We start from the raw sequence: 16,867 nt of genomic DNA on the forward strand, positions 1-16,867 counted from the left end.
TGGTTCTCAGACTTGATCTGTTCCAGAAGTCCATTCCAAAACCAAAGCATTCCAAAACCAAGGAGCGCTTCCCAAAGAAAGTAATGCAGAATGGATTAATCAGTTCCAGACTTAAAAACAACCCCTAAAACAGCAAATTAACATGAAATTTACTATCTAATGATCCATAAAATGAAAGCAATAATCAATGTACTCTACTACAAAATAAATAAGACAGTATCGTACGTAGATGATAAAAATATATATTTTTTTTAAAAAAATCTTACCTGCAGTGATGATAGTCATTGTTTGGATGGGTAGTTTTTTTAATTCATTTCCACAATCGCACAATCAATCAACCAGTAGCTGAACTGGGTTCCACACAGTCACAAAAACAAATTAATTGGAAAAGTATCAAAGACAAAACTGCAAAATAAATAGCAAAAACAAAAGTGCCAAACTTAATCTGTTCCGGAAGTCTGTTTGACTTCCGAAATGTTCGAAAACCAAAGCGCAGCTTCTGATTGGTGCAGGTGCCCCGGAAACAATAGCTGACAGCCACATCAGACGTTCAGCTTCTGAAAAACGTTCGAAAACCAGAACACTTAATTCTGACTTTTTGGCATTTGAGAACCAAGGCATTTGAGAACCAAGGTACCACTGTAATGACCACTTTATATTGGAAACTTTCTTATTGAAAGTCTGTAATATTTTTATGATTCCAGCTTCCACCCAGAACACACCACAAAATCCATTGTTTACAGGTAGGTCTTGCAATACTATCTGACCCATCAGACAGAGATTCACAACTTAAGGATTTACGCCAGACATTTCTTAGACTGCAGTACCAACCCAACAACACGAAAAACAGATTAAAAAGAAAAACTGAAATAATAAGTCTGCTACAGGAGAGACCTACAGTGGTACCTCGGGTTACAGACACTTCAGGTTACAGACGTTTCAGGTTACAGACTTTGCTTCAGAATGAGAACAGAAATCGCGGAGCGGCAGCGAGAGGTCCCATTAGCTAAAGTGGTACCTCAGGTTAAGAACAGTTTCAGGTAAAGAATGGACCTCCAGAACAAATTAAGTTCTTAACCCGAGTTACCACTGTAATAGATGAAGTGACATGACACCACTTGATGTCACTTATAGCTCTCAGCTAAAACTTCTTTGATATATACCACCTACAGCTGGGGTAGCCAACATGGTGCCCTCCGTATGTTGCTGGGCTCCAGCTACCATCAGCCTTAGTGAGCATGGCCAATGGTCAGAATGCTGGGTGTTCTAGTCCAACAAATGGAAGGCAGTACATTGGCTTCCCCAGAGCTACAGGATGTGTGGCTCATCCTGGACAATATTACTTCCCTCTCTGTCTTAGGTCAAGTGTGGGGAAGCTTTGGCCCTCCAGATGTTGTTGAATTATATGAGCCCCAGAAAACATGGCCAATGGTCAGGGGTGATGAGAGTCGTGGTTCAGCAACATCTGGAGGGTCAAAGGTTTCCTCACACCTGACCTAAAGAACACAAGTCCATCCCAGCCACGAAAACTAGGAGTGGGGAACATTTATATCCTGCCTTTCCAAAAAGATCAAGGTGGTTTAATGAAGAAACAAAAACAGCATGTCTATAGGTAAAGAATACAGTAAAGATACAATCACAATGTAATAAATCATGAAAACATTATTACATAACAGAAGATACAAGGAAGCAAAGTAAAAAATGTAAGAAGAGCAGTAAAAATTCATTAGTCTCACCTTACTAACAACTGACAACTATTCAACAAAGGGAAGTGTCTACACCATGCGAGAAAAGCATCAAGGAAAAGGAAAAGTGGAGCTTTCTGGGTTCAGAATTCCAAAGTCTGCTTGTGATCACATCTAGGCTTCTGATGAAAGGGGTGTTCACACTGCAGTTTAAAGAGCAAAAAGCTTCTTGTTGTTCTTGTTCTTCTTGTGCTTCCGTGGGTGAAGTCAAACTGCTGGAGAATCACAGCACCTGCTGTGGCTGGTATCTCGCAACTCCTGCTTCCCGCATGGTTTTACTGTGTTAGCAGCACCAAAGAGACCTCCTGGGGCACAAGCCTAGGCAGTGTGTATGGAGGTCCTGGGTTGCGCAGACTAGAAGACCCCCCATTTTCTTGGCCTTGTTGATGTGGTCCAAAGGAAGCAGAGCAATAAATTTAGCACCAGCTAGGCTGCAGGAGTTGCTGGAAGGAGGCATACAAGGCACCTGGTCATCCAGCCGTCTTATGGACTCTACTCCAAATTTCTGCAGGCTTTACTCCTTAGCCTTTACTTCTCTCAAAGGTGTCCTGCAAGGCATTGAATATGGATTTTTCCTCGGGGTTTACTCCTGAAGTCTTTCTCATGAATGAGAAAGGCAGTGGCAGGTTAGATCAGAGTTTTCATTCCCCTAGAAGAGCTGCCTTCCCAGGCTGACAAGCCCCATCTGCCCCTTCTTTGCCTCTGCTGCACATGCAGTAAGTGTTTTCTTGACCGTTGGACCCATAATTGGTCTTGTATGTTCAATCCACCAGAGCCTGTCTTCAAGTGCAGGGGAAGCCCCTAATGCACTGAGGGTATGAGACCCATCGGCGATCCTCATCTGTTATAGCCAGCCAGTTGAATCCTTTCCTGGGTTGTAGCCACTGTCACATGACAGTGACAGCTTCTAGGAGCCACAGATGGGAACTGAGTGCAGGGTGGGGACCAAAGGTAGACAAACTACCCCAGAAGGAAGACAACATGTCCCCCCCACCTCCCCTAACACCCCTGCACTAACACCCCACACACCCAAAAAGCATGGGACAGTCCACATTTCCAATGAGTTCCATAGTCTATAAGATTAATATTGAAAGAAATGACTTTCTGCTGAATTGGATGAACAGGAAATCTAGCCTAGAAATCTTTCCATCTTTGGCTAGCAACAGCTGTCCATGACCTCAGGTAGATGTCTTTTTATTACCGGAGATCCTTTAATGCCAGATGCATTGGACATGCAAAACATGTGCTCTTACACTTAAGCTACCTGTATAGGGCTCCGCCAACTAATTTTTGAAGATCTCTGTGTTTAAGCAAAGCCACCTTTTCCATCTACCTATGTTTATGGTATCAGAAGGCGAACACCATCCTTGCTTTTTCCTCCTTGCAATTTATCAAAGGTCTGGGGTCCCAGTGAGAAAATAAAGATGTTTATTTTACTCTGCAGATACTCTGCAAATTTTGCAATCCCCTTGGTGGTTTTCTGTGGATCATTAACAGCTTGTTGTTTCTTGGGCCTTCTGGGTCCCAAGCAATTAACATAGCAAAATGCAGAGGGGGGAAACATTCTCCAAACTTTTCAACACAGAAAGTTGTGATGAAGAATGTAACACACAATTCATTCATCCCTTGATCTGTACGCCACTTTCCTGCAAAATTGTGCCTAAAGCAGATCAATAAGTATATCCATTCATATTAGGAATGTATAGGGAATATCATAATATCAATAAGTATGAAAACAAAATGAATTCATACAGTATTATATGAAACGGTACAATGCAAACAAAACAATAGAAATATGCTAACCTAATTTAGCCATTCAAAAGCATAATATTTTTTTATAATATTTTTTATTGCGTTTATAAAGTACAGAAAAAAGAACAGAAAACAGATTATAGAAATAAAATAGAAAAGTTACAAATTTCCATGTTCTTTTTTCCATCAAATCTAATGGACTTCCCCACATCCTCCCAACCCTGCATTCTCTGTAATACAGAACATCAGCAATTTGTTACCTTGTTTCAATACTTATTGTATCCTTCATTTTATCATGTTACCTAATATCAAATGTGTTATACCCCAAATCATGTACCTTTTCATTTAAACACAATAAAGTTATTTCATTATTCTACCTCTGACTTCTTGTGCCTTAATTTCCATTTCATTAATTTATCATTGCTGAAGCTAGAATTTCCTAAAAGGTGCATCTTTTAACATTCGTACAGCTTATAATGTTTTTTCAAATAGTCCTTAAATTTTTTCCAATCCTCCTCGATTGTTTCTTCTCCCAAGTCTCGGATTCTGCCAGTCATTTCGGCCAGTTCCATATAGTCCATCAACTGCGTGTGCCATTCCTCCAGTGTGGGTAGATCTTGTGTCTTCCAATGCTTTGCAATCAGGATCCTTGCTGCTGTAGTGGCGTACATAAAAAAAGTTCTATCTTTCTTAAGCACTCTCTGGTCCACCATGCCCAGGAGAAAGGCCTCCGGTTTCTTAGGTAAGGTAAATCTAAGTACCTTTTTTAGTTCATTATGAATCATCTCCCAAAAGGCCTTCACTTTCGGGCAGGTCCACCAGAGGTGAAAGAATGTCCCTTCCGCCTCATTACATTTCCAACATTTATTGTCAGACAGGTGATATATCTTAGCAAGCTTGACTGGGGTCATGTACCACCGGTATATCATTTTCATAATGTTTTCCTTCAAGGCACTACATGCCGTAAATTTCATTCCGGTGTTCCATAACCTTTCCCAGTCTTCAAACATAATGTTATGCCCCAAATCCTGCGCCCATTTTATCATGGCGGATTTGACTGTCTCATCCTGAGTATTCCATTTAAGCAGCAGGTTATACATTCTCGAAAGTAGTTTACTTTTTGGCTCTAGCAGTTCTGTCTCTAGTTTCGATTTTTCCACCTGGAATCCAACCTTCTTGTCTACTTTGAAAACCTCTTGAATTTGTGCATAGTGCAACCAATCTCGCACCTTGTTTTTTAATTTTTCCAAGCTCTGCAACCTCCAATTGTCTCCAATTTTTTCAATTATTTCCCCATATTTAGGCCAATTGGCCTCCATGTTAAGTCTCTTACGTGCCTTGGCCTCCACCGGTGAGAGCCACCTCGGAGTCTTACTCTCCAATAAGTCTTTATATTTTGTCCAGACCATCAAAATTGCTCTCCTAACAATGTGGTTTTTAAACAATTTGTGCACTTTAACCTTGTCATACCACAAATATGCATGCCACCCAAAAGCATTGTCAAACCCTTCCAGATCTAGGACATCAGTGTTTTCCAGTAAGATCCAATCTTTCAACCAGCAGAAGGCTGCAGATTCATAATATAACCTCAAGTCTGGCAGGGCAAATCCCCCTCTTTCTTTCGCATCAGTTAATATTTTAAACTTTATTCGGGGCTTTTTGCCCTGCCAAACAAACTTAGAAATATCCTTCTGCCACTTTCCAAAACATTCCACCTTGTCCACGATCTGTAGGGCCTGAAACAAAAATAACATTTTTGGCAATACATTCATCTTTATAGCTGCTATTCGGCCCAACAAGGAAAGTTTCAATCTTGACCATGTTTCCAAATCTCTTTTGATTTCTGACCAACATTTCTCGTAGTTGTCTTTAAACAAATTCAAATTTTTGGAGGTCAGATACACCCCTAGGTATTTTACTTTTTTAACCACATTTAGTTCTGTCTCTTTCAGGAACTCATCTGTTTCTGTAGTTGTCAAATTTTTTGCTAAAACCTTAGTTTTTTGCTTGTTCAGCTTAAATCCCGCCACCCGACCAAAGTCAGAAATTAATTCTAACACTCTTTTAGTACTAGAGACTGGCTCCTGTAATGTTAATACCAGGTCATCTGCAAATGCTTTCAATTTATATTGTTTCACTCCGACCTCAATTCCCTGTACCAACCGGTCCTTTCTAATCATGTTCAATAGCACCTCCAGAACTGAAATAAACAATAGGGGGGATAGAGGGCACCCCTGCCGTGTCCCTTTTTCAATTTTAAACTCCTCTGTCACCACATTGTTTACTATCAATTTGGCTTTTTGTTCTGAATATATTGCTTCTATTCCATTTTCAAACCCCCGCCCCACTCCCATCCCTTCCAAATTTTTCTTCATGAACATCCAAGAAATGTTGTCAAAGGCTTTCTCCGCATCAATAAAGATTAACACCGCTCTAGTGTTGAGATTTGTTTGTAAAAGTTCCAAAATGTCGATGATGTTTCTTGTTGTCAAACAAATGCCTACCAGGGAGAAAGCCTGCCTGGTCCTTATGGATCACTTCATTAAGCACTTTTTTAAACCTACTTGCCAAAATGTCTGCAAAAATTTTGTAATCCACATTTAGGAGTGAGATGGGGCGGTAGTTCTTAAGCTGGGTCTTTTCAGTTTCTAGTTTGGGTATCAATGTGATGAAGGCTTCTTTCCACGTTTCCGGTGCCTTCCTCCCCTCCATAATCTGGTTACAGACCTCCAACAAAGGTTGTATCAAATAGTCCTTCAGAACCTTATAATATTTGGAGGTAAGTCCATCGGAGCCTGGAGATTTGCCTAATTGGAGGTTCTGAATGGCACTTTCAATTTCTTGCTGTGTGATATTACTATTCAGGGTTGTTCTCATTTCCTGAGGTATTTTCTGTAATTCGTTGGTTTTAAGAAATTGGTCCACCTCCGAATCTTTCTGTGGCCCTTGTGAATAAAGTTCTTTGAAATATCTCTGGAAGCACTTTCTAATTTCCTCGGGTTTCTGAACCATTCTCCCTTCAATCTCTAGATTTGTAACTGTATTGAGTTTTTGTCTCTTTTTCAACTGCCATGCTAGCAGTTTCCCACACTTATTTGCTGATTCAAAAGATCTTTGTTTCATTTGTTTAATTTTCCATTCCACCTCTTGATTTATCAATTTCAAATATTGTGCTTGGAAAAATTTCACTTCTCTCAGCACTTCCTTCGACTTGGGCCTGGATCTTAGTTTTTTCTCTCCATCTCTTATTTTTTCCAATATCTTCTCCTTCTTTTCATTCCAGAGCTTTTTCTTGATCGTATTTTGTTGTATTAGAAACCCTCTCATGACTGCTTTACTTGCGTCCCAGATTGTTCTTTTTTCCACAGTGGTATTTAGATTTATCTCAAAATAGTCCTTTAAGGTTTTTTGGGCCTTCTTAACAATTTTCTCGTCCCTTAGTAAGGTGTCATTCATTTTCCATCTAAAGGATCCGGTTGTATTTAGTCTCAGTTCCATTTTCAAAGTGTTATGGTCGGAGCAGGTTTTTGGGCAGATTTCCACCTTTCTAGTCTTGGGTGCCAGTCCTCTAGTTATCCATATTTGGTCGATTCGTGTCCATGTCAGATGAGCTTCAGAAAAGAAAGTTCCTTCTTTTCCTAGGGGGTTCTTAACCCTCCATATGTCAATTAAGTCCACATTGTCAGTCATTTCAAAAAAGGTTTTAGGTAGTCTACCATCTTTCGTTATGTTAGCGCTTTGCGACTTATCCATATTTACAGACACAACCCCATTCATGTCGCCCAACATGATGATGTTGTTGTAATCTAAGTAGTCCAGCATAATCTCATGCAGCTTCCTAAAAAATTCCGATTTTCCTTCATTTGGGGCATATATTCCTAATATCAAAAATTTTTCTCCTTGTGTCTGGATTTCAATCGCCAAAATTCTGCCGTGTTCATCTTTAAATAAAAATTTCGGTGACAGGCTCTCCTTTGCATATATCACCACTCCTCTTTTCTTGACTTTATCCGAAGAAATAAATTCTTGGCCTAATCTTTTGTTAATTAGCACTTTTCTGTGGAGCCTTGTCACATGTGTTTCTTGCAGGCAAATAATGTCCAATTGTTCTTTTTTCAAAATATGAAATACTTTTCTTCTTTTTTCCGGAGAATTTCCACCATTTATATTCCAACTAAGAAGCTGCAAAGACATCCTGGTCTAATTGGTGGGTCCTACAATGGGGTGTCTAGGTTTCCCTCCGGTCCCGGAGGTGGTAGTGCTGGTCCAGATCCAGACGGTGTAGGTTTTGGAGATGGTCCCGGTGGTGGTGGTGGCCAAGAAGCTGCAGCTCCTTTCTGGAGGTCCTCCTCGTGGTCGTGTAGGAACTTCTGCTGGTCCTCAGGTGTTTTAATTCTTACTTTCCTTCCTTTGTAAGTAAATGATAGTCCTTGCGGAAACTCCCACCTATAAGGAATTGTGTTATATCTCAGCAGTTTGGTCAGATCTGTGTAAGTGGTCCTAAGATCCAAAAGATGTTTAGGTATGTCTCTATAAATTTCAGCCTTTTTGCCTTCTATCTCCAAAGATTTTTTAAAATGAAGGCCTAGTATCTTGTCTCTTTCCTCTCTTGATCTCAGAATAACCAAACAGTCTCTGGACTTGTCTTTCTTTATCGATTTTCCCAGTCTAAAAGCCGTCACAATTTTGAAATCCTTGTCTTCCTCAATCCCCCAGAATTTGGAGAACAAAAGTGTCAAGAATCCCTCTAAATTTCCTTCCTCCAGTTCTGGGATGGCCCTTAACCTGAGATTATTTTCCTTACTTTTCAGTTCAACCAATGACAGGTAGGCTTGTTGTTCCCCTACCTGTCTTTTCAGAGGCCTTACTTCCCCCTTAAGCTCATCAACCTTTTTGTTCGCCTGTTCTGCTTTTTGACTGGCTTCCACAGCTAGTTTATTGTTTTCAGCCGTGGCTCCTTGCAATTTCTCAATTGCCTGAGTGTGCTGGGAAACCTGATCAGATAATTTACTAATAGAGGATGTAGCTTGATCTATTTTTGATGATTGATTGTCCACTTTTTGATTTTAAATTGCCAGTTGTTCCAAAATTTGTTTCAGGACTGTTTCAGATCCTCCAGTTGCCATATCTTCTGCAGCAGGCTCTTCAACTTCCACCTCCTGTGCTGTCAGCACAGTTGGGACAGATGATCTACGTTGATGAGTTAGGGTTGTTTGAACAAGTTGCACCGGTTTCTTTTCTTTTTCTTTAGCTTTGGCTGCTCTTGTTCTCCCTGAGCCGCTCATTCCACACCTGCCTCTGTTCAAGGTCAAATTATCTTTTATTCCATGAGTCAGACAAGTCCAGAGTGTAAACAATTAAACCACAGAAAGTCACAATAAAATACAGTTCCCAGGCCTCTATGTCTCCACAATCCTCTAGGGGGGGGTGTTTCAAAGTTTCAAGGAAGGAGAGAATTCTTTTCCGCCATTGAAGTTCTTATATTCCCTATATTAAATCTTAGTAGTTCCAGAGCACAAAAGGAAGGTCCCCCGGGCTTTCTATTTCTTGGAAAAAGGCCACAAGGTGTCAAGAAGGGTCCCAGCAACAATGTCTAAGTGTTAATATCTCAGTCTATGTAACAGTTTAAACTCCAATAACATTATCAGCAGTTTGACAGTTCTCTTTTGCGCTCTGACAGTCCGACAACTGGGTTGTCCCTTTTAGCTCCGCATAGCTCCAAATTAGGAAGAAAGTTCCAAAAATAAAGTCCACAAATTTTACAAAGATTTCCCACTTGTCTTTTCAATACAAAGTCTATCAATGCGCCCTTGTTTTGCCTTTACGATCCCTTTTGGACGCTTCAGCGCACTTCTGAGCCGTTGCTTTGATCTAGTTAGCAAGATCGGGAGACGGACTTCCTGTTACTCGCCTCCCATTTTCAGCCAAATTCCTGAATTTTAGTCCAATATTTAGTTCCCCTTACTCACGGGTATGTTGCAGCCAATTTCGATGTTTTCAAGAAGAAAGGTCAGCGCTCATCATCAGCAGCAGCGCGGCTTTGCTTCCACGAAAAGAGCGATGAACTCACAGCGCCGCTCCCCCTTTCACGTTCCGGAGCCCTTCTTCGTTTCTGGGGGGGCTTTTGGCGCCCGCCGAGTCCTACGGCCACAGGCTCGCTCTGCCTGTGGTTTTTCTTAATGGGTCTCCGCTTTGCTGCAGCGGACGACCCTTTTTCGCGGAGCCCCTCTTCACAGAGTAAAGAGGACCGCCATTGCCGTTTTGCGCCGCCTCCGGAAGTCCATTCAAAAGCATAATAATGCCTAATATAAATAAAATAGTAATATATGAGTCTGGGAGGGAGGGGTCCACCATTCCAAAAATACATTCTACAGAGTGTCACCACAAATTACTTACCCACGTGGGGTGGTAGCCACACCCCTCACTTTTAGGAGCCATCTTCCCAGCTTTCCCTTGGATCTCCTCTCAAAATCACTTTCCCCTTCCATACCTGTTCATGAGCCATGTTTGTGCACTATTCATGTGTACGGCAATTTGGGAGTCACTCAGGAGCAGAGCCGCACATTTAGCCCTGCAACTAAGATTACTTGTTGAACTACAACTCCTATCACCCCTAGCTAACAAGGCCAGAGCTCAGGGTTGGTGGGAGTTGTAGTCCAATGACATCTGGGACCCACAGGTTGAGAACTGGTGCCCTAGAGCTTCCTATTAAGCTCGTTTTTCGCCATCCCAACTCCATTTCTGGAGCCATTTCTCTTTTACATTATGTAGCCCCATTTCACACCCTTGTTTTCACCCCTATGCCTCCTCCCATCTATTTTGGTGCAATCCCACTTATACCAAACCCTCTGGTGATCTCTCCCATGGTTGATGATCTTCAGTAGGCTAGGAACAGAGGAGAAAGCTATTTCCTTGTTCTGCTGGATCTCTCAATGGCTTTTGAGACCATTGAGCATGGTATCCTTCTGGATTGTCTAGAGGAGTTGGGAGCTGCAGGCACTGTTATGCAGTGGTTCTGCTCCTTCCTCCTGGACCACATCCAGAAAGTGATGTTGGGGGATGAGTATTTGGACCCTTGGGTGTTCACTTGTGGAGCACCTCGGGGGTCTGTCCTTTCCCTTATGCTTTTCAACATCTATATGAAGCTGTTTGGATAGATCATCAGGGGGGTGGGCTGGGTGCTCACCTGTATGCTGATGATACCCAGTTCTACCTCTCCTTTAAAACAGAACCAATGAATGTCCTGTGTGAGTGTCTGTAGGAGGTTGGAGGATGGATGGTGGTTAATGGGCTTTGAAGATACTCAAACTCAGGACACGTGCCAAGAGGAAGGCACTCTTGGTAAATCCACACCGTGATCAACCCCCACCCGGAAACCAATGTCCCCACTGTGGAAGGACATATGGATCCAGAATTGGCCTCCACAGTCACTTACGGACTCATTGTTAAAACTGTGTTTATGGAAGACAATCTTACTCAGCTGGGGCTGAATGCAGACGAACAAAGAAACGAGAGCCAGCGAAAGGGCTCTTGCTTTGGAGTAAGATCTGCCTCTTCCTGCCTTCTTTCTTTTACAAGAACACAGATTCTGGAACGGCAGCTGCTTGCATCTCTTCTCTGATATACTCCCAATAGTCTTCTCTCTATACACACAAGTGCTTGTTATGGTTATCTGACTAAATGTTCATTGGGCACTTTAGAGATATAGATTCCCCCCCCCATGTGCACATTTACATCGTCTTGGGGAAGTGGAGAAATGTGGGGAACATAAGGTGGCTTACTAGCCAGCTCAAAGGCCTGGCCTATCAGTCATCCAGCCCTGCAAAAATCCAGCTTCTCCTGAGGCAGCAGATGGAGAGAACTCAATCAATTATGGGGGAAAGAATACAGATATGGTGTTGAGTTTCCACACCTTTTAGTTGTAAAGTCCTTTGGACACACATAAAAATACACCAAAGAAAAGCATAACTTGGACCTGTTGTGTGTTCAGACCTTTAAAACCTCCCCTTATCTATTAGCAGTATTTGAAAATAACCCAGCTCTTCTGGAACCTGCGGCTAACCAAAATTTGATGCCGTTGGAGGATAGTGATTGTTACTATAACACTATCCTGGAACTATTTTCTTCTTTTTTAGACCCTCAGTCCAGCAATAAACCTTTAAATAAGTATAATTGGTTTGATAAAGATTGTATTAACTATAAGAAAGAACTGAGAACTTGTCTAAAAGAAGCCTATATGACCAACTTTCAAGGGCTCTGGAAGACTTATTTTGAAATGAAAAATGTTTTTAAGAACATGCTCCTGGAAAAAAAATCTGAGTTTGCACTAGCTAAATGGTCTAAAATTGTCACTGCATTAGAAATTAAAGATACTAAAACTTTTTGGTCACTTCTCTCAATAAAAGATACCACTGAGTTCCCTAATATAAGTGATGAGGCTTGGATTTCACATTTTACTGCTGTTTTTTATCATCACAAAGTTTGTAAAAAGGAAAATTTTAAAGTTTCTTTGGCAAAAACCACACAATTTCAAATTAATGCTGAGGAGATGAAGAGGATAATCCTTTCGTTTAAGCAAGGGAAATCACCTGGTATGGATGGCATCCCAATAGATCTGTTGAGATTAGATATAGAATGGTGGGCCATTAAACTTGTACCCATTTTTAATTCTATCTATCACTCAGCCCGTGTACCTAAGTCGTGGAACAACTCGATAGTAGTTCCGATCTTCAAAAAAGGTGATAGGAATTGCCAAGAGAATTACAGGCCTATAATTTTGCTACCATGCATAAGCAAAATCTATGCTAAATCTCTGCTTATTAAATTGGAAGAATGGATGCTGACAAAAGGCCTACCTGGTAAAGAGCAGGCTGGTTTTAAGGCAGGCTCGTCAACTCTTGACCAGTGTCTAGTGTTAAGTCATCTTGTGGATAAATATGTCATGAGAAATAAGCGGAAACTCTTTGTGGCATTTGTGGATTTAAAAAGTGCCTTTGATTCGGTCGACCGCAACAAACTATGGTCTAAACTAGAACATCTTGGTATTGACCCGTATTTACTTACACTGATCCAAAGTTTACACTTTAATAACCGAATATATATTAAAGTATCAAAAGATGGTAGACTTGCAGGTCCTATTCTGAACAATCGAGGAGTTAGGCAAGGCTGTATCTTGGCCCCCACCCTATTTAATCTTTTTTTATCTGACCTACCATTATTCCTTCCAAATGCAACCACTCATACTCCTTATTTAAACAATTGCCCACTCACTTTACTACTTTATGCAGATGATGCTGTAATTATTTCACTATCTGTTTTGGGTTTAAAAAAATTATTCAAGAGTTTTTCAAACTACTGCTCTCTTAATAATCTCAAAATTAATTATGATAAGACAAAGATTATGCAATTCAGAAAGAGAGGGAACCCAAAAGGCTGTATAATTAATGGACATCTAATACAGGAAGTTAAGCATTTCAATTATCTGGGAATTACATTTAAAAATAATATGAATTGGAATACACATATATGTGCAGCTATAGCTAAGGCCAAAGTGACTGCCCACCATATAAAATCCTATTTTTTTTCTCCAGTGGGAAACAGATACATCCCTGCTGTATTGCAAGTGATTGATATGAAACTTTGTGCCCAACTTCTATACGGCACACCAGTGTGGATTTCAGGCGACCTCAAGAGGTCGGATAAATTTCACGCTTCCCTTTTGAGGTCATTATTAGGACTTGCAAACTCAGTAAAATATGAAACAATATGTTGTGAGCTGGGAATATTGCCTTTATCAGTAAGAGCATGGCTGAGGACCTTGAAATATTGGATCTTCCTCAATTATAGAGCCCTATCCCCTAATTCTCTACTTTACGATCTTTTAAGTGATAATGCAATCTACAATCTATCATTGATATGTAAGAGAAAACTGGATTCTATAGGGCTCAATCTAACTGATTTTGAAATCGCTGATCCCAAAGATACATGGGAAATTATTAGGAAGACCGTCACAGAAAAAAGTGTTCTCGCCATGCTTGAGGTTGCAAAGCATAGCACCTGCTCTCCTATCCACTTAAATCTCCCTTTGTGTAGAGATTTCCAAAAGGGATACATGACAAATCTGAAGAAACATGAATCATGTAGGCTGTTTATGTTGGCCAGATTTAACATGTTTCCCTCGGCGTGAGAGGAAGATATTTAGCTATCCCAGAATCAGAGCGTCTCTGCAAATGCAGTAAAAAGGAACTAGATACTTTAGAACATATATTCTTCTCCTGTGATTTTGGCAGCTATGCCAGAATACAATTGTATGAGGCCCTAAAATTCAATAAACAGACTTTTACTCAACCAACTGTTCAGGACATGCTGGCGGACAGCGATGATCAAATTACTTTAATAGCGGCCGAATTTTTAAGAGCTGTCCATGAAGAAAGAATGGGCCATGATAAGGGGACTTAGTGGTTGTTAATGGTAGGTGATGATGTTGCGTTGTATTATTATTTTATATTATATTGTATTATGTTATTTATGTGTGGTGTGTTATGCCTAATAAAGGATTTTGAATTGAAAACCTCCCCTTAAATAAACTCAAATTTTGGTTTGGTTTTTGACAGAATTTTTGCCATAACTTTATTGATTACAGCACGTGAGTGGTTGCGTAGGCTCTGGTTCAACTAGCTCCCTGCACCGTTGCAGGTAGCGCCGACCCAGGGCACCAGCATAGATCAACCTAGGGTGAACACCTGGATAAGCGGAAAGCCGGGAACAGGCTATCTCCACCACCCAGATGTCCCCCTGGACTCAGGCACGGGCACAACCCCCTCTCAGGGGTTAACCAAACTATCGACTCCCTGGATTCCTTTAACAGAACAACCTTCACATAGGGATGGTGAGAGCGTTCTCCCATACCTATCATCTGAACCAGAGCCTATCCGCCACACGAGCACCGCGCTCGCCACCAACCACTCACACCTGCAACCAATCCCCCCTGACATGGAGGTCAGCCACAAATCATTCCCAATTACAGACAGATGAACCCCATCAAGTCTGTAAAGGGACGCATCACAGAAGGTAATGCCCAGGTGATGGATCACCATCCCGCCAGAACCTTCTTGACCACAACGCTCTAGAAGCGCCTCCTGGGCCTCTCGGTGTCAGCTGGGCATCGGCTACCACACCTCGCTTCAGCAACTGCGACCAAAACGTTTTGAGTCCAGCAAGAGCTGCCTTCAACTCTTCCAAGTCCTCCTGCATGCGGGTCCACAGGCTCAAGTGGGAGCTTCCAGCAAATCGTTCTTGCCCAGCTGCACCACCATTGTGAATTAATTTATTTAGGGGGGAGGTCTCTGGGTCTGAGCACACAAAAGCTGGGTTTTCCTCAAGAAAACCAATAGCTCCCTGGAGGACCTCATCCATAACCCATGCTTGAGGGTCACCAGTGCTGTACTCTAGTCTTCTGCTGTACTACCTAGTCTTATGAACATCTTACCTACTGTCCCCCCAGCCACATCCTGAAATCCTTTGCTGATTCCCCTACTTCACTCCACTGAACCACAAGACTGAAGTCAGCTTGTTAACTCTTTTGCTAGTCTGTGTCAAAGATTCAAGTGAGAGAAGGCAGACAGGATTATGATCAGTTTGTTGAAAAAAATATTATTATTATTATTATTATTATTATTGTATATTGGGGTAGTAAGGTACAGGAAAATATAAATCCATATGCATTGCTGGGAGGCTTTGAGATTGCATGCTACACTCAATTTATTGAACTTCATTAGAAAACTAATGATAACAGTATTTTTCTTTCCCCTCTTTTTTTCCTCCCCTCCCCCCACCTTATTTTATTGTGATCTTTCCTAATATATTATGTTGTGTTATTGTTGTATAATATCAAAAACATTAAATATTCTTGTATTATGCAATATAAAACCTTGTATTCTTTGGAGGCAAGTCAGGGTAGAAATATAATAAAAAGGTTATATAAATTTGTTTTAGAACTCTCTTGCCTGTTCGTGAACCAGAAGCAGCTCCTCATCATGGACAAAGAAGTAACTTCATGACCCAGTAGACAATGCAAATAATCATGAAGTCTGAGCAACATTTGCACATTATTCACACGAGTAGGCAACTTTAACTCTTTTTCAAAATGGCCAGTCTTCTCAGTGCCTTGGCTGTTGCACCATGAATATCCTTGTTTCGCAGAGTGTAAATGATAGGATTAAGCAAAGGGGTGACCACAATGTAAAAGACAGCAATTTTCTTGTCACAATCAGAAGTTGAACCCGACCGTGGAATCATGTACATAGAGATGACAGTGCTATAGAACAAGGTGACCACGATCAGGTGGGAGCCACATGTGGAGAGGGCCTTGCGCAGTCCAGTGGTGGATCTCATTTGCAATACTGAGGAGAGAACAAGCCCATAGGATATAAGGATAATCGTCAGAGGAATTAATAGCAATACTACTGATGCCAAGAATATGAAAGCCTCTGTGAGGTGCGTGTTGGCACATGAAAGTTTCAGCACCACCGGCAGCTCACAAAAGAAGTGGTTGATGTGGTTGGCATGGCAGAAGGAGAGGCCAAGGGTGCTCCCCACGTTTATCGAAGCAAGGAGGAAGCCACCTGCCCAACAGAGCGAGGCAAGGAGGACTTGACGCCCCCAGCCCATGATACTGATATATAATAGAGGATGGCAGATAGCTAAGCAGCGGTCATAGGCCATGGCACTGAGAAGAAGACATTCAGTCCCACCCAGGGCCAATGTGATGTACATCTGTGTCATACAGCATGTGAAGGAGATGGCACCATTGCCAGACAGGAGGTTTGCCATCATCTGGGGCAACGTGGTGGTGACATAACAGATTTCCAGGCCCGAAAGGTTTGTCAGGAAGAAGTACATGGGTGTGTGGAGGGAAGATTCAGCCCACACAAGCATAATGATCACCAGGTTCCCCATAATGGTGAGGGAGTAGATGATGAAGATGACCACAAAGAGTAGAATCTGTGTCCTTCGGTCATTGGTGAATCCCATCAATATAAAATATTTGATAGAGGTCAAGTTCTCATCACCTATTCTGACCTCTTCCCTGCAGAGAAAGGGAAACAGTGAAAGAGCAGCAGCACGCTCAGGAACGTCTCAAACATGCTATGTTCCACTCATCGCAATATTGGATTGATCCCAGAACAAGCCAATCCAAGACTGCAAGTGCACAATTGTCTCATTCCAAACAGAGGAAAAGCTTCCCACAGGGCATGAATAGAGAGATATTCACTCCATTTGTGTGTCACTTTCAAATAAGAAAGGCTACCAGGTAACACACACTGCTTATCATTGAGTCATACAGGCCATAGTTGGCAAATATAGTTCAA

The 16,867-nt window shown here is 41.5% G+C and overlaps 1 protein-coding gene across 1 annotated transcript; it reads right to left on the minus strand.

The window, feature by feature from the left end:
• Positions 1 to 15,540: 15,540 nt before the first annotated feature.
• LOC310828735 (olfactory receptor 2J3-like) lies at positions 15,541 to 16,606 on the minus strand. The gene has a single exon (XM_083706466.1). It carries the CDS (start codon positions 16,527 to 16,529, stop codon positions 15,627 to 15,629), a length of 903 nt encoding a protein of 300 aa, XP_083562592.1. The 5' UTR covers positions 16,530 to 16,606; the 3' UTR covers positions 15,541 to 15,626.
• Between the last annotated feature and the right edge of the window lie 261 nt (positions 16,607 to 16,867).

The sequence above is a fragment of the Podarcis gaigeae genome (genome assembly GCF_964106915.1).
Source record: "Podarcis gaigeae genome assembly, chromosome: 13".
Classification (NCBI taxonomy): domain Eukaryota; kingdom Metazoa; phylum Chordata; class Lepidosauria; order Squamata; family Lacertidae; genus Podarcis; species Podarcis gaigeae.